The 25,998-nt window shown below is 41.0% G+C and overlaps 1 protein-coding gene across 3 annotated transcripts in view; it reads right to left on the reverse strand.

The window, feature by feature from the left end:
- The window catches only part of LANCL2 (LanC like 2), a 72,053-nt gene that overhangs the window by 34,541 nt on the left and 11,514 nt on the right, over positions 1-25,998 (reverse strand). For 2 of the 3 annotated variants that reach the window (XM_030797049.1, XM_030797050.1), the window contains exons 2-5: positions 11,845-11,962; positions 5,165-5,372; positions 3,698-3,845; positions 2,503-2,649 (exon numbers count right to left, since the gene is read on the reverse strand). In XM_030797049.1, coding sequence (XP_030652909.1) covers positions 2,503-2,649; positions 3,698-3,845; positions 5,165-5,372; positions 11,845-11,962 — 621 coding nt within the window. Of the gene's footprint in view, positions 1-2,502; positions 2,650-3,697; positions 3,846-5,164; positions 5,373-11,844; positions 11,963-22,838; positions 22,882-25,998 lie in introns of those variants that run through there. The other variant, XM_030797051.1, reaches the window with a different exon arrangement.

The raw sequence follows: 25,998 nt of genomic DNA on the forward strand, positions 1-25,998 counted from the left end.
AAAAACCAGATGATTATCTCAATAGATGCAGAAAAGGCCTTTGACAAAATTCAACAACCCTTCATGCTAAAAACTCTCAATAAATTAGGTATTGATGGGACGTATCTCAAAATAATAAGAGCTATCTACCCACAGCCAATATCATACTGAATGGGCAAAAACTGGAAGCATTCCCTCTGAAAACTGGCACAAGACAGGGATGCCCTCTCTCACCGCTTCTATTCAACATAGTGCTGGAAGTTCTGGCCAGAGCAATCAGGCAGGAGAAGGAAATAAAGTGTATTCAATTAGGAAAAGAGGAAGTCAAACTGTCCCTGTTTGCAGATGACATGACTGTATATCTAGAAAACCCCATTGTCTCAGCCCAAAATCTCCTTAAGCTGATTAGCAACTTCAGCAAAGTCTCAGGATACAAAATCAATGTACAAAAATCACAAGCATTCTTGTACACCAATCACAGACAAACAGTGAGCCAAATCATGAGTGAACTCCCATTCACAATTGCTTCAAAGAGAATAAAATACCTAGGAATCCAACTTACAAGGGATGTGAAGGACCTCTTCAAGGAGAACTACAAACCACTGCTCAGTGAAATAAAAGAGGATACAAACAAATGGAAGAACATTCCATGCTCATGGGTTGGAAGAATCAATATCATGAAAATGGCCACATTGCCCAAGGTAATTTATAGATTCAATGCCATCCCCATCAAGCTACCAATGACTTTCTTCACAGAATTGGAAAAAACTACTTTAAAGTTCATATGGAACCGAAAAAGAGCCCGCATCACCAAGTCAATCTTAAGCCAAAAGAACAAAGCTGGAGGCATCACGCTACCTGACTTCAAACTACACTACAAGGCTACAGTAACCAAAACAACATGGTACTGGTACCACAACAGAGACATAGATCAATGGAACAGAACAGAGCCCTCAGAAATGATGCTGCATATCTACAACTATCTGATCTTTGACAAACCTGACAAAAACAAGAAATGGGGAAAGGATTCCCTATTTAATAAATGGTGCTGGGAAAACTGGCTAGCCATATGTAGAAAGCTGAAACTGGATCCCTTCCTTACACCTTATACAAAAATTAATTCAAGATGGATTAAAGACTTAAATGTTAGACCTAAAACCATTAAAATCCTACAAGAAAACCTAGGCAATACCATTCAGGACATAGGCATGGGCAAGGACTTCATGTCTAAAACACCAAAAGCAATGGCAACAAAAGCCAAAATTGACAAATGGGATCTCATTAAACTAAAGAGCTTCTGCACAGCAAAAGAAACTACCATCAGAGTGAACAGGCAACCTACAGAATGGGAGAAAATTTTTGCAACCTACTCATCTGACAAAGGGCTAATATCCAGAATCTACAATGAACTCAAACAAATTTACAAGAAAAAAACAAACAACCCCATCACAAAGTGGGCAAAGGACATGAACAGACACTTCTCAAAAGAAGACATTTATGCAGCCAAAAAACACACGAAGAAATGCTCATCATCACTGGCCATCAGAGAAATGCAAATCAAAACCACAGTGAGATACCATCTCACACCAGTTAGAATGGCCATCATTAAAAAATCAGGAAACAACAGGTGCTGGAGAGGATGTGGAGAAATAGGAACACTTTTACACTGTTGGTGGGACTGTAAACTAGTTCAACCATTGTGGAAGTCAGTGTGGCGATTCCTCAGGGATCTAGAACTAGAAATACCATTTGACCCAGCCATCCCATTACTGGATATACACCCAAAGGACTATAAATCATGCTGCTATAAAGACACATGCACACGTATGTTTATTGCGGCACTATTCACAATAGCAAAGAGTTGGAACCAACCCAAATGTCCAACAACGATAGACTGGATTAAGAAAATGTGGCACATATACACCATGGAATACTATGCAGCCATAAAAAATTATGAGTTCATGTCCTTTGTAGGGACATGGATGAAACTGGAAAACATCATTCTCAGTAAACTATCACAAGGACAAAAAAACCAAACACCGCAGGTTCTCACTCATAGGTGGGAATTGAACAATGAGAACTCATGGACACAGGAAGGGGAACATCACACTCCGGGGACTGTTGTGGAGTTGGGGGAGGCGGTAGGGACAGCATTAGGAGATATACCTAATGCTAAATGACGAGTTAATGGGTGCAGGAAATCAACATGGCACATGGATACATATGTAACAAACCTGCACATTGTGCACATGTACCGTAAAACCTAAAGTATAATAAAAACAAAAAAAAACAGAAAAGTGTGGGGAAGAGATAACTAATCTGCTATAAGACTCCATACCAAATGCGCTCAGGAACTCACTGGACTCTTAGAAATCCACTGCCTGTGGTTTATGTGGCAGAGTTACGCATCTGCAATTCAAAGTAGGGTATTTCAATCCAGCCTGCTTTGTTTATATGCAGGATTCATTTCCCATTTCATGTTTGCTCAAATATACTGTAGTGTGTAAGAGTATTCTTACCTACCTGCATTAACATATAGTAAATTCCAGCCATGCCATGGGCTGCTCCAACGTACTGCTTCCGGTGCCACTGGTACAGCAGCGGGCAGCGCTCCGTTTTTCTTTCTTCCCTTGACAAAGTCTTACCCGATTCAATAATAGCATTGACTACCTACAGAGATAACAAGACAGTATATGTACCCTGTTGTAGTCTAATTAACAGTATGTCATATATATATATGACATATATAGAGGCAGAAACCTTAATCTAAAAGTCTTTAAGCAGTTAGCAGCTAATATAGTTATATTTATTTTATAAATTAATGAATGCAGGCAAAAAGAAATCAGGAGCCAATGTCAGAGTAGGAAAAGATATAGTCTAAGAAATAAAAAATTCTTTGTATAAAAAGTCAACCAAAAATCTAGAAAAACTTCTTATAAGACTGTTTTGGATTTCTTAGTTGCTTCGTAGCTGCAGTATTTTTCCCCAAAAGAGCAGCACATACACCTATCAGGAAAGGCTGGAGGAACTGGCTTTATTTATAAAAGGCTAATGATATGAGGTCTGCTGTGGCATGAAGGATTTCAGTTAGATCAAAAGAATATCATGTCTGGGATGACTGTTTCCTCACGTCTATCTCCTTTCATTCTTTTTGGGAAAGTATTCCAAGTTTTAGCTGGGCATCTGGCTCCCTAGTTAGAGACCGCTGAACACAGACACTTGATGATGTTCTGGCACTGGGATGGGAGCAGAAGTAAAGTGGGCAACTTGGAGACTGAGTCCCTAACAAGGAAGCTGTGTTGCCTCCACCTGCTCTTTTCCCTTCATAGGCTGAGGGGCTAAACCAGCTTTGGTCCTGCAAATAAGGGTATGCCCCTAGGATAAGACAGAATGAGACAGAAGAAGCTGGTCCCCACTCATACCAGCCTGAAATGCTTACCAGCTGAGACATCTCATGAAAGATAAATAAACATTCTAACTTTCTGAAGCTGCTGTTGTTTAGCTCCAGTAAAAGCAGATAAATTAATAAAAGATGAAAGAGAATGCAGTTTTTTTGTTAATGTTCCTAGAAAAAAACAGGGACTATTTCTTACTTTTGATGAGTTGCTTTAAAAAAGTAATGCTACCCAGAAGCAAAGTCCAGCTATTAATACAACTCAACGCTAGCAAATAGGTTTGAATGGTAGAGACGCCCATAGTTACCCATACCCCACAGTACCTCTTTAATAGCTGACTCACACACGGTGCCTGGACCTATCTCTGTGTTCAGGTACAGTAAGGCATACAGATAACCTGCCCGTCCATAAAGCAGCTCATCAGGAAGGTCTGAATCTTGGCAGACAACCGATCTCTGGAGCTGCAAAAGTCTAACCAATAAGAAAAATTAATTTTTTCCCAGTGGAAGTCTAAAGTACTTCTTCCTGAAACACTAACCTTGTTGCTTTAGGAATTACCTGTTATTTATTTAAAATTTAAAACTATGATTTTTAAAAATACTTCCAAATCCAGAACACAACAAAAATGTCTCCAGTTTACTAGTCCCCTTTTGAATGTCAAAATTAAAAACAAAACATCTTTGTGTTAATTTCTACCTTTACATCTATTTTAAACCATAAAATTTTATTTTGAAATCCAGAAGTAAACGGAAGTGATTTAAAATTTAAATAAAAATGGTACTGCAGGCCGGGCATGGTGGCTCACGCCTGTAATCCCAGCACTTTGGGAGGCCGAGGTAGGTGGATCACCTGCGGTCAGGAGTTCAAGACCAGCCTGACCAACACGGTGAAACCCCATCTCTACTAAAAATGCAAAATTAGCTGGGTGTGGTGGCACGTGCCTGTAATCCCAGCTACTTTGGGGGCTGAGGCAGGAGAATCCCTTGAACCCAGGAAGCGGATGTTGCAGTGAGCTGAGATCGCGCCATTGCACTCCAGCCTGGGCAACAAGAGCGAAATTCCATCTCGGAAAAAAAAAAAAGGACTGCAATGTCACCAATGCTTGGGAATTAGACTGTCATTCTGTCTTTCTTTTTTCTTTCTTTTTCTTTAGAGACAGGGTCTTGCTCTGTTGCCCTGGCTGGTGTGCAGTGGCAGGATGATGGCTCACCGCAGCCTTGAACTCTTGAGCTCAAGTGATCCTCCTGCCTCAGCCTCCCAAGTTAATAGAACTACTAGCACATGCCACCATACCCAGCGTCATCTTATCTTTCAAACATTAACTGACTAGCACATGCCAGATACTCTACCAGACCCTAGGAATGAACTGTGATTTCTGCTTCTTCAAGAAGGAATGTAAACCAATAGGTGCAGTAAAAGTTTACATTCCCTAATTGTTCCATCATTAGCATATCTAATCAGTTACTTAAGGGTTGAACCTAACATCAGTTTAGTTATTATGGTGAATCTAAAGCAGGTAAGCTAATTTTCATGCATTGAAGAAAACAAAAAAATTGCTTAGGAAAGATGGTTAAAATAAAGAAATATATTTATTCTTCCCAAAATTAAGGCACACACATGCTTGGATAAAAAGAGGGCATATGATCCCACCACTACGCTCAAGATTAACATTTTGGAGCGATCTGTTTACAACAATGGATGAATGGAAAAAGTTTCCTTTCTGAATATCTTTCTACAGCAAGAGCTTCCACTGGGAATTGGGAGAAAATGTTTCCAGTTCTAAAACTCACTTTGTGACGCATTCCTGGGACTCACAGTCACTTCTGAGTTTGTGATAAATCACAGCTCCAACAGCCAGGGGCCCAGCATCCCCACAGAGGAAGGTGACCCTGCGGCCATTCAGATTCCGAAGTGTTCTTTTTACATAATCCAGGGATCGGAGCAGGTAGGTTTGGTCACATGTGACTCGGTACAACTGCAGGTACAAAAGGGCTATGCCTGGAATAATTTCCCACCCCAAAAGAAAAGCATTATTATCTTTTCCTTTTATCTTCAGGCCATTATTTGTAATTACACAAAATACCTTCTTCTACATAAATCTATGTTTCCAAAGGGGTAACACCAAAACAATACATTTCATACATTTCTTAAAAATGAATAAACAAAATAAAACCAAGACAGAGAAATCAGGGAGGAAAGAACAGAAACCAAGTTTGTACATGTTATCTTGGTGCTTGTCCTGGCACAGTGATTTAATACCTCTTATTCACAGACAACAGAAGATACATCACTTCCTACTCATCCTCAGTTACTTTTCATTCATTCCAAGGTTGTATTCATTCTCCCTTGTAGATCCTAACTTGGATCTTCTTCTTTTTACTTCTTGTAAAATCATTTCTCCTATGTTATCCCAAATGATTGCTTTTCTGAACTTTATACTCTCTTCTTCCTATTTTTTTTCTATTTTTCCCAATTTTTCAATGTTCTTTAGTGAACAACCCTACAACTGACCAACCAACTGGTGAGTGAACTCACCATTTCTGGAGCAGCCACACAGTACAGAGTAAGGCGACCAGTACAATGGGCGTGTGTGGTTCACCACCCACCAACCTTTCTATTCTGGATAAAGAACAGACTCATGTCTTCAAATGAATCTGAGAATCTCCAGAGAAGGGCCTATATGGCTTCTTAAAGAAGCATGTCCTTACATCTGGGTTCGAGAAGACAATATGACAGCTAAGTAAAAAAAAAAAAAAAAAAAAAGTATAAATATTTATTTACTAAAGTCTTTTATAGGAACAAGGATTGACAGAAATGACATGCTGGTGAAAAGGGCAAACGAAACATTTCTTTCATGTTTAAGTTGAGGTTCTTCAATATTCTAGTCTTTGTCTAATATCCTACTCTGACTTTTACTATTTTTCATTTTACTTTTTTTTTTTTTGAGACAGAGTCTCGCTCTGTTGCCCAGGCTGGAGGGCAGTAGCGTGATCTTGGCTCACTGCAACCTCTGCCTCCCGGGTTCAAGTGATTCTCCTGCCTCAGCCTCCTGAGTAGCTGGGATTACAGGCACGTGCCACCATGCCCAGCTACTTTTCGTATTTTCAGTAGAGACGGGTTTTCACCATGTTGGTCAGGCTGGTCTCGAACTCCTGACTTTGTGATCCGCCCACTTCAGCCTCCCAAAGTGCTGGGATTAACAGGTGTGAACCACTGCACCTGGCCTCATTTTACTTTTTAAATTTCTCCAAATATCTAGCTTCTTCTTTCTTCAATTCTTCTATTCAGGGTATATAACTTCTCTTTCAAATTAATCCTTAACACTTTTTGGAGTCTTTCATCATTATCCATTTCTTTAAAGATGTTGAGTCAAACAGATATGAAAGTAGAATATTTGGAAGCTCTGAAAAAAAATTATTCTGCATGAGTTGCTTATCATCTCCCTGAGAGCATGTTTTCTGTATTCAAAAAGTATAAGCATACAGGAAACAGACAGTAAAAGTTAAATACCTACAAATTTCAAACATAATAATCACTATAAAGGCTTACAAATGAGTATTCCCTGATTGACTCAGAAATCTCTAAAAATAGGATGCTGATCTGATTAACCTATGAACCTAAAAACCTACAGTTATATATACTTAATGCTTCAGTATTTTAAAGTAAATGGTAACAGGAAAAGTAAAAAAAAAAAAAGGTCATCATGCTTTGTCATTTTTTGTTGGCAGGCGGACACGTTGCACTAGGTAAAAGGAGCTGGAATGAACAGGCCTTAGGGATGTGGTGGGAGGTGCTGGGGAGCACACGCCTGTGAGCAGGCTCAACCTTCTGGCCAGCCTGTGCCTTTGGACTGTGAACTGCACCAGTGCCTCCCATCCCCACGCTCTCAGTTGGCCAGGATGGCCAGCAGAAGCTGCAGCTGATTATCTCCCTTCCCCAACGCTGAAAGCTAGAACCAGCTGGAGCTAGGCATCTCCCTTGCTCCGGGTAGGCGGGGCTGCGATAAACCCCTTGCAGGAGAGGCTCCGGTAAAGCAATTTCTCCAGAGGGCAGGCCTTGTCAAGAACAGAAGGCTCTGATGGAATTCAGTATGGTTCCTTCCCCCGAACCTATGAGAAGCATGAGGGGAGTTGTCTCTGACATTCACCATGAAGACCTGGTAGAGCTCCTAGAGGTAAAGTTCACAAAAGTGTGAGAGCCCCCTATGACTGGGTCCCCATTGAGTTTTTAGTCTCTCTGGCTTGTCCACAGTGAGCCCCCACACTTCATATTTAAAGTTTCGGTCAACAACAAACTGCATAGGCACAGTCCCACAAGATCATAATCATAATACCATATTTTTACTGTACCTTTTCTATATCTGGCTATGTTTAGATACAGAAACACCATTGTGTTACAATTGCTACAGTATTCAGTGCAGTAATGCTGTACAGCTTTGCAGCCTAGGAGCAACAGGCTGTCTCATAGAGCACAGGGGTGTAGTTGGCTACACAATCTAGGTGTGTGTGAGCACCTCTATGATGTCTGCACAATGAAACTGCCCAATGATGTGTTTCTCAGAACTCATCCGTGATGTGAAGAGATGCACGACTGTAATTCTCGGCATCCACCTGTTTCGCCAGTTTTTGGTGGAGCAGTTTGCCCCTGTGACCTCACTTCTCTGATGGAGCTAAGAAGAGCTGTTTAGTTTTCACTTTGTTCAGCTTTTTACTTGCCAGGATGCAATGGTGACTTGTAAACTCCTTATATGCTAGACTGGAAAACTGAGGTCTCTCTTTATTTTTCTTTCTCTTTGCTTTTTTTCCTTGATAGTTTCATTTAGTCACTTATTAAGCAAACATTTATGACACCCTTCCTAGACACAAGGACACTCTGCCCCCGTGCTCTCTGTGGGATCAGCTCTTTCTTTGGCTCCTTGCGCTTTGGTTTCATTTCTGAAATGATTTTTTATCTTTTCCTTAAATTTCTTTTCTTAGTCTGTCAATTCTTACTTCACGTGCTCTTACTGTCTAGCCATCTCTGCTCTGAGTGTCTTTACCTCCGCTTTGTGAACTCACTGCTTAACTAAGTTACAAAATCAATGTTGAAAGTACTGTCAATTTTTCTCCACTTTGTAGTGACATTTTCCTGGTGCGTTTTTCTCCCTCCATTGAGAAATTTTTATTTTTCTTCTTTATATTATGGATAAAATAATTATATTTTTTCTTAAAATTGCATTTTTCTATATCAACTATTAATAAGACAAATCCCTGGAAGGGGAAAATGGTTAATGTAGCTTTCCCAACTTTTATCCCAACAGTGTCCTCTTGCTAAGTGACGAACAGTGTATGTTACATACAGGGAGTCTGGTGGCCAGATTTCCTGACTCTCAGACCCTTCCTTGTATCAGGAGCGCCCATTGCTGCTGCTTCCTTCCTTCCCTACACTGTCAGCGGGGGCCGGCAAGGATGCTACTCCACCTTGCAAGCTAAGCCTGCTTCTCTGCAAGCCATGCCTGTTCTACAGCTCTCCAACCCCATTCCCTGTGCACTTTCCATGCCTTTATTCCCAGCTTCTCCTGGCACTGCCTGCCCGCTCTGCACTCGGATGTGCCCACAAAAGTTCCCACTAAGGCTGTGGCCCACTCTGCCTGGAATAGCTATGTGCTGATTCTGGGAGGGTAGGTGGGGTCGTGGTGATTCGGCCATGCCTGGACCCTGGGCTTCCTCCCTGCACACCATGGCTCTCCACATTTGTTCTGGATGCTGCTTGTTTTTTACCCAACATGACTTGTGTGTTTTCTGTCTCAAAGTTTTGCTAAAGGGATAAGTTGTGGGTGCTTCATTCATTCTTCTTCCTTTTTCTTTTGTTGAGACAGGGTCTCACTCTGTCACTCAGGCTGGAGTGCAGCAGGGTAATCATGGCTCACTGCAGCCTCGACCTCCTGGGCTTGAGCCATCCTCCTGCCTCAGCCTCCTGAGTAGTTGGGACTACAGGTGTTTACCACTGTGCCCAGCTAATTTTAGAGATGGGGTCTTGTTATGTTGCCCAGGCTGGTCTCAAACTCCTGGCCTCAAACCATCCTCCCACCTCCATCTCCCAAAGTGCTGGGATTACAGGTGTGAGCCACTGTGCCCAGCCTTCTTCTTATATTGTATACACAGTTTAGGGGAGGTATGGGTCTAGGTGGATTCCACACATCTGCCTGAACCCCTAAACCCTATTATTTTAAATCACTGAAACCAAATACTTCCATGATGATTCCTAAAGACAGCAAATGCTACGGATTTTTAAGCAATACTGATTTCTGGAACCCACCTCTAGAGTTTCTAATTTAACTCTTCTAGGCTGGAGGCTGAGAACTGTAGTTTCTTACAAAGTTCTCTTGGTAATTGTAATGCATAGCCAGTTTGGAACCTAACAATCAGGGGTTTAGAAATCCTTTTTCAACAAGCGAAAAAGCTATAAGTAAAAGACTTTTTAGGGGAAACCCATTGCGACTAATAGCTATGTTATTTTCCTTCCAAAATATCCTTATTCTTTGTATTTTACTTCAGGTTAGCCACAATTATATAATTTTATTACATTTAAGATATCTTTGGCCCTGTAAGTGAACAGGCTCCATGTCTGTCTGGGTTTATAAGTGTGAAGTTTGAAATAAGTTTATAAGTTTGAAATATGTGATGTCATTATGTAAATGTTGCATGCATAACAGGCAAATAATAAGCATCACAAAAATGAATGTAAATATAAATACAATATTCACAAAAATGAATGTAAATATAAATACAAATACAATATTATCAAGGGCCCATGTTTGGTTCATGGTGGCTCTAACATGTATATCTCTGTCTATGCTGTTTTTTTTTGGTTTTTGGTTTGCTTGTTTTTTTCTTTTTGAGACAGGGTCTCACTCCTGTTGCCCAGACTGGAGTGTAATGATGTGATCTCAGCTCACTACAACCTCCACCTCTGGGCTCAATTGATTCTCCTGCTTCAGCCTTCCCAGTAGCTGGGACTATAGGCCCATGCCACTACGCCCAGCTAATTTTCGTATTTTTAGTAGAGACAGGTTTTGCCATGTTGCCCAGGCTGGTCTTGAACTCCTGAGCTCAAGTGATCTGCCATCTTTGGCCTCCCAAAGTGCTTTGGATTACAGGTTTGAGCCACCGCACCTGGCCTATGCTGTTTGTTATAATTAAGCTACAAGAATTCAGCAAGAAATCACTCTAAATCTGTATATAAATTGTCATTAGCAATTTGGACTTCAGTCTAATCCCCGAGAACAAGGTCATCTTTTATATCCTTTATATTCCCTGAATAATTATTAGAATGTTCTGAATACCGGGTAAAATAATAAGAATGCAAAGATTAGTTAAGGCAAGTTAATTTTTCAATTACATTTTTTGATGTGAAATGTATTATTGGTTGTTATCATTAAAATAAAAATAAAAACATTTATGTGCACAAATGAGTCAAATGAGTACAGGCAGTAGGATAGTTAGTTTATATCACAGAACAGAGAGACCACTCACCACAGCCTGTCACAATGACCAGAGCAGCAAAGAATCCTTTAAAACTGACCCTAGGGAAAGTTTGCTCTTAATAGTTACACATTTTCATAGACAGCTATATATTAGGTTAAATAAATAATGTTATAAAAAAAGACACACTGGATATTAAAGTTCAAACTTCAGGAAGAAAGCATTTCTTCAGAAATAAAATTCCAAATCATCTCATCATTGAAGACACAGAGCAAGACCTCAATTAAAAGGTATAAAATCAGCCAGGCATGGTGGCTCACGCCTGTAACCCCAGCACTTTGGGAGGCTGAGGCAGGAGGATCGCTTGAGCCCAGGAATTTGAGACCAACCTCGGCAATATAGTGAGACTCCGTCTTTACAAAAAATCAAAAAATTAGCCAGGTGTCGTGGCATGTGCCTGTGGTCCCAGCTACACAGGAGGCTGAGGCAGGAGGATGGTTTGAGCCCAAGAGGTCAAGGCTGCAGAGAGCTGTGACTGCACCACTGTACTCTAGCCCAGGCAACAGAGTGAGACTCTGTCTCAAAAAAAAAAAAAGATATAAAATCTTTACCATTTTATTTTTTTGAGATGGAGTCTCACTCTGTGGCTCAGGCTGGAGTGCAGTGGCACAATCTCGGCTCACTGCAACCTCCGCTTCCCAGGTTCAAGCAATTTTCCTGCCTCAGCCTCCCAAGTAGCTGGGATTACAGGTGCCCGACACTACACCTGGCTAATTTTTGTATTTTTCGTAGAAACGGGGTTTCACCATGTTGGCCAAGCTGGTCTCGAACTCCTAAGCTCAGGTGATCCACCTGCCTCGGCCTTCAAATGTGCTGGGATTACAGGCATCAGCCATGGCGCCTGGCCAAATCTTTACCATTTTAAAAGAGAAGAAAATTTCAGTCAAGTCTTACATCTCATAATCTAAGAATAAAACGTATCAGTGATTTAGACCCCACAGTCTCACCTGTCCAGCCAGTATAAGCAGAGCAGTCATGGGGATCAGCTGTCTTCAGCCCTTCTTCCATTTGCTGCAGAAGATCTTTAATTTTGGTCTGGATCCGTCTTACGAAATTATGAATGATCTGAGATCCAAAAGAAGAGACAACTAACTGCACAAGAATGGGACAATGTTGCAATAAATACTTTAAAGTCTAAGTTGTACAAACATAACAGACAGAAGTTACTTTCCTTGGACCATCTCAGTGCATCATTGGTTGGAGTCTGTCTTGGTTTTTATAAGGTTACTTTTTTTAATGAGATAATACCCTATTTAGACTATAACTCATAAGTAGAATCACAAAAAACAACTTGCAGAAATCAAAGAATTAAAAAAAAAAAGAAAAAATGGATGGATTTCACTATACAAACATTTCAACTTCTGTAAGATAAAGAACATCAGAAAGATGGTTTAAAAGTTAATGACAAAGGGGAAATACATGGAATATAAGATATAAATCAACAATAAACATAATACATAACTAGACCCCAAATTATTAACAAAAGAAAAAACAAATGATAAGCATACACAAAAAAATGTTCAATCACTCAGTGACTAACGAAATACAAATAAAAACGAGTACTATGGATTTCTTACCAGATTAAAAAATATATATATAAAAAGAATTAAGTCCCAAGACTAAGAGCAAACAAAACAGGTATTCTTATTCATTGTTGGCAGTCTCTCCCAAGAGAAATATGCAATATTCTTAAATAATGTAGCTGACAGTGTTGTTAAGATCTTTCCTACCTTTGCTGATTTTTTTTTTTGAGACAGTTTTGCTCTGTCGCTCAGGCTGGAGTGCAGTGGTATGATCTCAGCTCACTGCAACCTCCACCTCCTGGGTTCAAGAGATTCTTCTGCCTCAGCCTCCCGGGTAGCTGGGACTACAGGTGCTTGCCACCACGCCCGGCTAATTTTTGTATTTTTAGTAGAGATGGGGTGAGACAGAGTTTCGCTCATCACCCAGGCTGGAGTGCAATGGCACGATCTTGGCTCACTGCAACCTCTGCTTCCCGGCTTCAAGCGATTCTCCTGCCTCAGCCTCCTGAGTAACTGGGATTACAAGCACCCGCCACCACACCCGACTAATTTTTGTATTTTTAGTAGAGATGGGGTTTCACCATGTTGGCCAGGCTGGTCTTGAACACCTGACTTCAAGTGATCCACCTGCCTCGGCCTCTCGAATTGCTGGGATTATACGCATGAGCCACTGCACCTGGCCCACCTTTGCTGATTTTTAAAAAACTACTTGCTCTATTAATTGGTCAGAAACCTCCCATTATGATTATGGAACTATTTCTCCCTTTAACTCTCTCTTTTTGCTTTCATATATTTTGAAGTTCTGTTATTAAGCTTAGGCAAATTAATGGCTAGTAGGTCTTCCTGACAAACCGACTCAGTTTCATAATGAAATGTCCTTCTGTGAGATTGTAAAGAAAATACTTTTAGGTTTCTGCACAATTAGGGCTTTGAGGGCAAATCCTACTGAAATTTGGGATTCTGGACTAAAAGTAAACCTTAGGAACTAAGGTTTGCAGAGTGTGAACTCCAGAGAAGTTTCCTCAACCCTGGATGTGCATGTTCACATTTCAAAGTGCATGAGGCCCCAGAACCAGGAGACATTTCTGACTTGTAAAACTGAAGACAATGGGCTCATTTTTTCCATACAGACATTTATGTACATTCTGAAAAGATTAAAGAAAGATGATGCTAATGAGACTCTCTCAGAAATGGAAGGGGAGACAACTGCCTTTTCCCCTTTTATAAAAAGCACAGACAATTTACTTTCCTTCTTTCCTTATCTACAATACCGGCTTTGCCGACGAAGGCCATCATACCCTACCTGCACTGCACTGTACCACAGATGAGAACTGGGACCCGGGAACTGCCCACTGGTTATTTGTTGTCAGGTAAATAGGAATAAATTCCTGATTCAAAAACCTTTTGCTACATTCAGGACAAAATTAATTAACATAAGTATCAAAACCAAATACCCTCTTTACCTGCTTGCCCTAAGAGCTATTTTATGGGACAATTCACACATAGTCACTAAGTTTTCAGATGCCCACTGCTTGCTTACTTGGCCATCCATTCACTTTCAACCTTTTTCTTTATATTTAAAGTCCATCTCTTGTGTAACACATAGTTAGGTCTTTGTTAATTTATTCTGATAGTCTTAAGAGTCCCTCAGTGGACATGAGCGGAACCCTCTTCATTGGCAGGATGACCTAAGAGAAACTGCAGTTCAGTCAGCCCCGAGTGACACCTTTTCCAGTCCCACCATGGGACAGACCCCATCTATTCCTGCAGACTCACCTCTAGGCTGTATTTTTTTAAAACTGGAATGAATTCAACCCCAAGATCCTGAAAAACAAATGTCTAACTTTCTTGTGTAACACAGCATGGCTCCTATGCAGAAAAACATCAAATTCGCTTCCTTAGTCTTTTATAACCAAAGCAGAATAAGGAGGACAGGGCAAAGAAAAGAAAAAGAAAAAGAAAAACACAGAAACAAGAGGCAGAGGCAGGCTCAACTGTTGGCTGTTCTAAAGCTCCCGGCCCCCTCCAGGTTTCCCTAAGGATACTCCTCCAAATGACTGCTACCAGTGGAGAGGGCCAGGCCACTCAAAGTCAAACGGCCCTCAATGAGATAAACGGGAAAAGCTCCACCCGACTTGTGCCCTCTGCCACAAGCTCAGCCACTGGAAACGAGGCCTGAGGACCAAAGGGCTCCCAGGACAGAATCCCAACCCCTGAAAGCCTTGAGCTGAAGGGGCTCTCTGCTCCAGTTGAAAACAGCTCACCTTAAGTGGTGACTTGAAGAGATGGGAAAAATTCATCCTATACCATGTAGGTCTGAGGTGTCAAGGCTCTCCCTGACTGATGGAGATAAAGGATAAAGGAAAGCAATAAAGGGGCTGGCCCCGCACCTTGCAATGGCTGGATGGCTCACAAGTCCTCCTGTAAAGCTTAACTCTTTCCTCTCCATTCCTTTCTTTAACAGAGTCTCTCTGTTGCCCAGGCTGGAATGTAGTGGCACCATCTTGGCTCACTGCAGCCTCTGCCTCACTGCAGCCTCTGCCTCCTGGGTTCAAACCATTCTCGTGCCTCAGCCTCCCAAGTAGCTGGGATTACAGGCATGCACCACCACACCTGGCTAATTTGTGTATTTTTAATAGAGACAGGGTTTTACCATGTTGGCCAGCCTGGTCTCAAACTCATGGCCTCAAGTGATCCACCTGCCTCCACCTCCCAAAGGGCTGGGATTACAGATGTGAGCCACAGTGCCTGGCTCATTCCTTTCTTCTCTTTTCTTCTTTTTCTGTTCAATCCAGGGGTCAAGCCTTAAAAGGGAAAAAGTCTCTAACATCCTAACCCCTGATTTTGTCATTTTCTTTAAAACTCCAGCTGGTTACATATTATGGCCCGTTTTTGTGCACATTTTAAACTGATGGACAAGCTACAAGAGAAATTCAGAGCTCAAATGGTTAACCTGCAATACAGAATTATGTAGAGTCTTCTAAAGCTCTCTTCCTCTCTTTTTTTCCTAACTGCTTTAAATCTGTTGTTACTAAGTTGCTGGTGCTAAGATAAGACTCATTATTTATGGTGCAACTAATATGCAAACATTGAAAACTCATTTAAAGTTAAAGAAGAAAAGGAAAAGAGGTATTTTCTGTAAGGAAGGGTATAAAAAGAAATTTTATAGAAAAAAAAATCTTGTATGGTAAATAATTATCTTAAAGTAAGGTTGTTTTTAAAAAAGGATATTTAGAACAAGTCAAAGTCCAAGTATGTCGTAAATGGTCTGTGTAAGTCATGAAAAGGTTCATGAAGGAGAATTTATAAAAGGAATTTTGTATGTAATTAAGTTGGTTATAATTTTAAAAAATTATTTAGGATAGTCTTTCTAACATTAATCCTCTGTTAAAACAAGGTTTTCTTAAGGTATTAATCTGCTCTTAATAAAACTGCAAAAAGTTTTACTCAGAATTTTATAAAAGTTTCTTAAAAAAAAAACAAACTCAGAAGCATATATTGGAAGTTCAATGTTTGCTGTGTCCCAGTTTGCTGTGTCCCACTGCGTTCAGCTTTTTCTCCCCTGGAGGAGGCCTAGGATAGTAACTCTCTTCTGCAGTCTTTGTCAGCTCCTGTAACTTTTTCCTTCAGTTCTGTTATTGTGGCCTAGTGCTAAAACGTTTCTTCTTGAAGGAAAACATTAACCAATGTTTTCCTCTAACATAACTTAAATCTGTACTCCTGGATTTTCTTGATATTTATCTAAATTCTCAATGTAATCAAAAACGTCTCACACTGTTCCTATGAATCATGTGTTCCCCTGCTATACTCATAACCTCCTAACCCTAAACACACTCTTCCTGTGTCTAAATTCAAACACTTTTCCATCAAGTTTAACTTCCAGGTTAACTAAATGGACACCACTCTAAAAAAAGTCACACTGCAAAAGGTTTTTCTTTGCCTTTTTGGTAACTGGCTTTAAAAAAAACCCAAACTTTTATCTTCTAGAGTTCATCAGTTTCACCTTCAAATGATGCTGCAAATTGCATAACAATCTCTCCCCAATAATGCCTGCTACCTTTACGAATTTCCCTGAGATTCAGCTGAACACCAGTTTCACCCTAACATAATCTCCATCTCTAACAAGTCCCTTTCTCCAGCAAGGTCCAATATCCTACATTTCACAATCCAAAACAATAACCCATGTAACCTGTCGACCAACTAACAATCCTAGGTAGGGCCAGCTCTATGACCTAGTCAGCAGGAAGCAGCTGGAAGATGATACCTTCACCCACATGCCAAAGATCTGTCACTGTTGCTCTGTCATGGGGGAAATGTGGAGTCCTAATTGGAGAAAAGAAGTCATGCTGGTGGGAGCAGTGGGAAGCAAAAAAAACCAGATAAGCTAAAGTCTGTCTTTCTTCAGGGTCCAGAACATGTAGCCCTCCTGTGCCCAACTTACGACCAGACACCTACAAGTTAGCTCACCGCAGCCTTGGCATTACTGGTACTGCACAAAGCTCTCCAGCACACCCCACACCACCATTCTATAAAACCAATCTCCAGCAAACTTTTGTTTCCATACAGTCAGCTTCTCTTCCGCTGGCCTGCCTGTCACCTCCTTGCAACATCTTTTCCTTCCTTCTCTAATAAATCTGCCTTTCTGTACTCAACAACTGTCTTGGTAAATTCTTACACCCCCACATCACCAGCCCAGAAAGTCACCACTCACCCACGACAGTTTCCATCAGGTATCAGCTCTGTTGCTTTTTTTTTTCAGATGGGGTTTCACTCCTGTCACCGAGGCTGGAGTGCAATGGCATGATCTTGGCTCACTGCAACCTCTGCCTCACAGGGTCAAGCAATTCTCCTGCCTTAGCCTCCCAAGTAACTGGGACTACAGGTGTGCACCACCACAGCTGGCTAATTTTTGTATTTTGTGTAGAGACACGGTTTTACTATGTTGCCCAGGCTGGTCTCAGACTCCTGGGCTCAAGCAATCCTCCCAACTCTGCCCCACAAAGTGCTGGGATTACAAGCATAAGCCATCATGCCCAGTCTGCTGTAACAAATTATTTTACATGGCGGTGGTGATGGTGGTAGTGTTTTAATCTTAAAATGTCTTAATTTGCCTTCATTCTTGAAGGCCATTTTCACTGAAAAAAGAATTCTGGATACCAGTTTCTTTCAGGACTTTCATGTTATTTCATTCTCCTCTGTCTCCATGATTTCTAATGAAAAATCAGCCGTCGGTAAAATTCCCTGTATATAATGTGTTGTTTTCCTCTGCTCCTATCAAGGTGTGCTCTTTACCTTTGTCTTGATTTGGGCTTCTTTGTGTTTATTCCTCTTGGTGTTTTGAGGGGCATTCTGCATCTATAAATTTCTTTTTTTTTAATTAATTATTTTTTTAGAGATGGAATCTTGCTCTGTCGTCCAGGCTGGAGTGCAGTGGCGTGATCTTGACTCACTGCAAGCTCTGCCTCCCAGGTTCACGCCATTCTCCTGCCTCAGCCTCCCAAGTAGCTGGGACTACAGGCGCCCGCCACCACACCCAGCTAATTTTTGTATGATTAGTAGAGACAGGGTTTCACCGTGTTAGCCAGGATGGTCTCGATCTCCTGACCTCGTGATCCACCCGCCTCGGCCTCCCAAAGTGCTGGGATTACAGGTGTGAGCCACTGCACCCGACCCTGCATCTGTAAATTTCTATCTTTCATTGAATGTGCAAAATTCTCAACCATTATTTCTTCAAATACTTTTTCTGTCCCACTCTTCCTCTGCTTCCCCTCTATGATTCCAATTACCAACAGCTGGATGGTTTGATGTAATTTAACAGGTCCCCGAATCCCTGCCTTTCTTTTTCCCTTCATTCTTTTTGTCTGTTTTGCATGCTAGATAATTAGTGACCTATTTTCAAGTTCACTAATTACTAATTCTCTTTCCTCTATCTTGAAACCACTCCTGCAAAAATTGTAACAGTGAAAAAATCATGACAGTGAAAGAGATCTGACCTAAGAGACTCTATCTTGCTTCTAACCTCCAAGCTGTCCTTGTTCATTCCTGGGTGTTGGCTGAATTAACTTTGAGAGGAATTTATTTTATTATATATATATATAGACAGAGAGACAGAGTCTCACTCTCTTGCCCAGGATGGAGTGCAGTGGCACTATCTGGGCTTACTGCAAACTCTGCCTCCCAGGTTCAAGCGATTCTCCTGCCTCAGCCTCCCCAGTAGCTGGGATTATAGGTGCATGCCACTATTATAGGAATTATTAAGAAATTATTTTAGGCGACAGAGAGGATAAGGGGTCCTTGGTAAGGTGTTTTTTTCTTGTAATAAAAGCAGCTCCAGAAATGTTTATTTTCTAGCAGAAAAACGGCTTGAAGGGCTAGGCTAGCAAGTACTAATATGCTACTGTGGATTAAAAACTAGATCTCCTCAACATGGCCACCCCCAGATATCTCCACCTGTGCAGGACATCATAGTGGCCCACATTTGCATATTAAAAGGCTAGGGTGGGAGGGCCAATTATTTTGAGGGCTACCTGAATGACATACCTGGTCAAACCAATCCCCTGGGCCCAATGTAAATCAGACACTGCCTCCTCCAGCCTCCCAATATAACTGACCATTCCTCCCCACCCACCACACATGGGGTTTCCTCTCTCTGCTTGCAGCCCCCCTCCCTCTGTCTCTGTAAGGAGGAGCTTCTTCCTTCCTTCTTGCCTATTAAACTCTTCGCTCCTTAAAACCACTCGATATGTGTCTGTGTCATTTTATGTAAATCAGCGTGAGACAAAGGACCCTGGTGTTCCTCCAGTCATCAGAGCTGTATCACCACCAGGTCCCACTAATTTTTTGTATTTTTAGTAGAGATGGGGTTTTGCCATGTTGGCCAGGCTGATCTGGAACTCCTGACCTCAAGTGATCCACCCACCTTGGCCTCCCAAAGTGCTGGGATTACAGGCGTGAGCCACCATGCTGGCTAAGAGGAATTTAATTTATAGTTTAACTTTGAAACAAAGATAACAGCCCTTTCCCAAAACAAATTCCCTTCTTGCCTGGGGACCAGAATGCCTTTGTAAAACTAACAAATTAGCCACCAGATTAGAAATTATGGTGTAGGAGTCATGCAACCAGAGGCCACAAGATTCCAAACCTCCCCAATTGCTCCTCAGGATAACAAACACCACTACTATAAAACCTAAGAATGGTGCTTGAGATATATTTTCAGACCCTGCCTTCTGATGCACCAGCTGGTGCCATCCAGACTGGTAATCGGGCTCAACCGTTCTGTGATCCCACCCAGGAACAGAAGACAGCAAGAAGAACCCACTGTGACCCCTAAGATTTCATCTGGGATCTGACCAATCAGCACTCCCAACTCCCTTGTCCCCTCCCACCAAATTATCCTTTAAAAACCTCATTCCAAGTTTTCAGGGACACTGATTTGAGTAAAAAACTCTGGTCTCCAGTTCAGCTGGCTTTGTATGAATACAAATTATGATTCCCATCTTGATAAGGCAGCTCTGTGTGGGCAGCGGGCAAGCAGAACTCACAGGACACTGACAGTCTTCTCCATTCCCCTGCTAAGGCCATGCAGTAACTTTTAAATGCCATATATATTGTGTTTATCAATTCTAAAATATCCATGAGACTCTTTTTTTAATGGTTTTTACTTCCCTACTGAGATTTCCTCATTTTTCATGAACTGAAAGCATATTTTGCTTTATTTCATGGAGGAGAGTTACAGCAGTCAGTTTAAAATCCTTGCATACTAGTTTCACTATCTGGTTCTTTTCAGGATTGGACCCAGTTAATGTTCTTTTCTTTTGAAAGTGTGTCTTTTATGTAGAAAAGCAGAATATGCCTCCTCAAAATCATGCATGTTTGACATAAGGATGAATTTGAACTGAGAAGTAGATGCCAGAATAGCTCTCTCCCCTCCCCCACCTACCTAAAAGCAGGACTTAAAAACGGTGTCCCTCCTTCCCTCCCAACCAGGGAAGAAATCTTTGGAAGGCATCAGCCTGGAGAAGGCACCAGAGAAATCTACATCACAAACCCCATTTGTTTGCCATTCTATGATTTGCACCCCAGACACTCAAAAAGTCCCTGTCCTTTGTCTTGTCACTGCTCTAAAAACGCATTGCTCTTTGCTGAAGATGAGATATAAGCTGGGTTTCTAAGCCATCTCTGTGAGATACACTCATTCCCTGGGTACGTCCCACGTGTATATGAAATACACACATTAAAACACTTATTTGTTTTTCTCTTGTTAATTTGTCTTTTGTTACAGGGGTCTGTCCCAGCTAAAAACTCCGAGGGGCAAGAGGAAAACCAATTTTTCTCCCTTACACTATGTTCCTGGTTCTACAGATAGCAGGTAACTTTGCCCTGCGTCTGGAATGTTAATTTGTACACTGTTTTCTTGCTTGTATTGAATTGCAAATTCTGTTTCTGGGGCAGCAGCTCTCCTCTCAATTTCTATCTTTTGTCTTTAGCTAAGCTTCTTTGGGTCTGTTCCAGACACGCATTGTTCAGAATTTAATTGGATACGTACACAGACAAGATTTTTTGATCCCTCCTCTGGCTCATCCCTTTTCCTCATTATCTTATCAGCCAGTTATCCCATCTTAGATTTCTGGTTCCCGGAAAATGTGTTTTTCCCATAGGCAACCCCTGCCGCCACTGAGTGCACCATGTAAATGAAACTTAGCTCCAGGATAAAAGACACAGAAACTTCCTTCACGGGGAATGCACTATAATATACCCTACAGAAATTCACTCCTCCACCCAGGTACGGTGGCTCACGCCTGTAATCCCAGCACTTTGGGAGACCGGGGTGGGTGGAACACCTGAGGTCAGGAGTTCAGGACCAGCCTGGCCAACATGGTGAAACCCCATCTCTACTAAAAACACAAAATTAGCCAGGCGTGGTGGCGCACACCTGTAATCCCAGCTACTGGGGAGGCTGAGGCAGGAGAATCGCTTGAACTCAGGAGGCAGAGCTTTCAGTGAGCCGAGATGGCACCACTGCAATCCAGCCTGGGCAAAAAAGAGCAAAACACCATCTAAAAAAAAAAAAAAAAGAAATTCACTCCTCCTCCAATCATACACTGTAACGCGCTCTACAGAACCTCCCTCCTCCTCCACTCACTCACTGTAACGGGCTCTACAGAACCTCCCTCCTTCTCCAATCACGCACTGTAACGGCTCTACAGAACCTCCCTCCTCCTCCATCACTCACGTAATGTGCTCTACAGAACCTCCCTCCTTCTCCAATCACGCACTGTAACGGCTCTACAGAACCTCCCTCCTCCTCCAATCACTCACTGTAACGTGCTCTACAGAACCTCCCTCCTCCTCCAATCACTCACTGTAACGTGCTCTACAGAACCTCCCTCCTTCTCCAATCATGCACTGTAACGGCTCTACAGAACCTCCCTCCTCCTCCAATCACGCACTGTAACGCGCTCTACAGAACCTCCCTCCTCCTCCAATCACGCACTGTAACGTGCTCTACAGAACCTCCCTCCTTCTCCAATCACGCACTGTAACGGGCTCTACAGAACCTCCCTCCTCCTCCAATCACTCACGGTAATGTGCTCTATAGAACCTCCCTCCTCCTCCAATCATGCACTATAACATATTCTATAGAATCTGGACATAATACAAAAAAGCAATTACACTGCAGTCTGCTTATTCTCCAGTGCCTTTGAGTAGTTGCTTTTTATATTATATACAAGTTTTATAGTTGTTTTATACAGGGAGTCCTCCACCAGGGTCTTAGCCCATCATTAAAGTATAAATCCCCTAAAACACCTTTTAAGTTAAAAAAAAACAAAAAAAAAACCCCAGTATATGTACCTTCTTTTGTTGCACTCCAGCTGCATATTATATACCATAAAACCCCCATCCTTGTCTACATTTTTAAGTCATTGAAAGTAATAGCTGAGCATTCAAAGATGGGCAAATCTATTTTGAGACCAACCAATTGTGCCAAAGAGGATTTAAACATGCATATTTACAAGCATATATTTTTGCTATAAGTACTGAATATGACTTTCCCCTTTGACATTATATTTATTAGTTGCCCAAGACTAAAATAGGTAGGTAAGACAACGAATTCTATTAAGTGACTAAAATATAGCATTAGCTTTCAAAATTGTATCTTCTCATTAAATGTTATTCAAGATAATAAGTAAATTACAATAATTCCTATTCAACTATGGTGGTAAAATACCTTCCCTTATAGCAAAAGCTGAGTTAGAAATCTAAGGCCAAGGAGAGCTTCATGAAAATCTTCATAATTATGCTCAAATAAAATGATAAAGATGGCACACCAAAAAACACAGTATCAATAATTCACCCACCTTAAAGGTGATATTATCAGTTAACTGGACAAACACATTCACTTAACAATCTTTACTTACTAGCAATGCTTTCTGGATTTGCCATTCCCTATGGTTTTGGTGATGTGCTTGTAAATGTATTTAACTTTGCTTCTGTTACTGAATGCACCAAAAAGACTAACTGTCTGGTTCTCCATCCAACTTCTTAAAAACTTTTTGACTCCATGTTAGTAACTTAGGCCTCCTGTGTCTTGACCTTTGGTTTCTACTGTAATCAAAGAGACGCAGAATCATTTGCATGAGAAGGAATAGGGGATACCTCTTTAATACCTGCGGTGGCAGAACCCATAAGGTAGTTCTTAGCCCATATCTAGTCCCCACACCCTTCCTGCTTGTTAACAGAAATCTGATTATATCCAGAATAGCAGGGCATCCAGCCCCAGAAGAGACACTTGATTTTCCAGGCCCCGTTATGCACAAGGGTGGCCACATGACACAGTTCTGACCCATGAGACCTAAATGAAAGTCTTCTAGGAGGTTCTGGGAGGTTCTTATTTTTCATGATAAAAAAAGAACTTCCCTAATTTTTCTCCCCTTCTGCCTGCTGATTAAAGTACCTGTAGGTTGAGTTTTCCAGGCCTAATGCACACTCTCATGCAGTCTTAGCTCTATCATGGTAATCCAATTCCAAAGCATATGCTACTAACCCTTCATTCCTCATAAATGATACTGGAGTTTTGTTTTGTTTTGTGTTTTTTGAGATGGAATCTCACTCTGTTGTCCAGTCTGGAGTGCAGTGGCGTGATCTTGGCTCACAGCAAGCTCCGCCTCCCAGGTTCACACCATTCTCCTGCTTCAGCTTCCCCAGTAGCTGGGACTACAGGCACCTGCCACCAGGCCGGCTAATTTTTTGTATTTTTAGTAGAGACAGGGTTTCACCGTGTTAGCCAGGATGGTCTCGATCTCCTGACCTCGTGATCCGCCTGCCTCAGCCTCCCAAAGTGCTGGGATTACAGGTGTGAGCCACTGCACCCAGCCTACTGGAGTATAATTTTAAGACTTAACAATTGCTTCCTCCAGTTTCCTTTAATATTTGCCAAAATTTCATTGCAAAAACCATTCATTTATCTGCCCTTTGCCATAAGGTACTTCTTCTGGTTCCCCTTTTCCTATTTCTCATAAAAGAGGATTCCAATTTGTTTATACTGGAACCAAATTCTCATGTACAAAGAAAATTTATTATGCTCTAATTCTATTTACATTTGATGGAGATTACTATACCAGGAGAAATTTTAACTGGTTTGTCTCACTAAATAATGGTATTTTATTTACACACACACACACACACACACGTATACATATATACATGCATATACATATATACATGTACATATATATATGCACACACACTTTTTTTTTCCTGTTTTTTTTGAGACTGAGTCTCACTCTGTCGCCCAGACTAGAGTGCAGTGGTGTGATCTCAGCTCACCGCAACCTCCTACCTCCTGGGTTCGAGTGATTCTCATGCCTCAGCCTCCTGGGTAGCTAGGATTATAGGCATGCGCCACCACGTCTGGCTAATTTTTGTATTTTTAGTAGAGACAGGGTTTCCCCATGTTGGCCAGAATGGTCTCGAACTCCTGGCCTCAAGTGATCCAACCACCTCAGCCTCCTAAAGTGCCAGGATTATAGGCAAGAGCCACTGCACCTGGCAATAATGGTATTATAAAAATAACTAACAATTATTGAGCACTTACTATGTACCTGGCACTAAATGCTTTACATATTTGAATTAGTCTTCACATCATTCAGTTTTTTAGGTAAGAAAACCAAGGCTTACTTGAGGTCTTATGACAATGAGAGATAAAGCTCTTGAAACTCTGACTAGACTGTCTACTTCTAAAGTTCCTGGGCCATGCATTCTCTGCTTATTGCAAAATTTTTTGCTTGATTCTATATTTACATTTTACTTTTGGATGTTCAGGACTTACAGCCTTCACTCAGTCATATTATATGAATAGAAATATGTACCTGCCACATAGCCCAGAAACAGCAGGAGCAGTTAAAAATTTTGGAGGTTTTATCTCTTGACTCTGAGATTGATTTTTAGCAATTACATTGCAATCGGGAAGAAAATGTTCTTTTCCTACATGGTGAGTAGGCAATTTTCCCAAACAAGAATGCCCAAGTATATTATAAAGCAGAAATATATTGGAGTAGATATTAATCACTGGTTGTAAAACCCCTTGTGAGGTGTCACTGCATCTATTATTCCAAATGATACACAAGGCACATTTATGGCAAGATTTATTTCTCTTCCTCACAATGTTTTCATGGTAATAAATCTTAGAATCAAATAAAAAAGCTTTGTTCTTGGGGACGGGAGGGTGGGAAGAAGAGACAGAAGAGGAGGGGGAAGGGGGAATAGGGGAAGGAGACAGAAAGAAGAAGAAAAAGACAAACAGATGGCAGACAGACACTGGGTGATATTGAAGCATACAAATTACACCAGTTATATTCTGAAAAACGTTTCAAGAAATTAAATTCCTTTTTATTCATGATATTTTTTCCATGTACATCACAGGAATAATTGAGGGGAATAATTTATTTCCTAATTTGTCATTTGCTAGAACATATACATATATTCTGTACCTCTCTGCCTCAACTCTAGATTTTAGAGAAGGTATGGGTTCAGTATGTTCATAAGCTACATTTCATATTGCATATGGAAAAAATAAAAGGTAGATTTTATAAATTTTTACAATTTTACAAATATTTTAGATGATATAATCAACACTCTAACAACTGTTACTGAAGATAAAGGATGAAATTTCTTTATCTTGGCATGAAGCATAGCAAACATAATATAATCGGCATATTAACAACTTCATATATGATAAAATACCCAGCACTACATATATTTTTGTAACTTTCAGATACCTTTGAAATAGGTGAGGAAGAAAGAAATAAAATGTAGATGATTAGCAAATCTTGAGAATAATATTAGTTATTCTTTTGAAAAACAAATAATGCTTTCCATGTGCCAGGCACTGTTACTGGGACACAAAGCTGAGTAAGATTGAGTACTCCCCAAAATGTTCCTGATCTAATGAGACAAACGTAAAAATAATTACGATTGCATATAATAAATGCCTGACTAACAATATCCAATATGGTATATTCAAGAAAATATATAAATGTATGTAGACTGATATCCGAAGACAATCTTACTTCACCCTTG

Source organism: Nomascus leucogenys, chromosome 17 (genome assembly GCF_006542625.1).
Source record: "Nomascus leucogenys isolate Asia chromosome 17, Asia_NLE_v1, whole genome shotgun sequence".
NCBI classification, from domain to species: Eukaryota; Metazoa; Chordata; class Mammalia; order Primates; family Hylobatidae; genus Nomascus; species Nomascus leucogenys.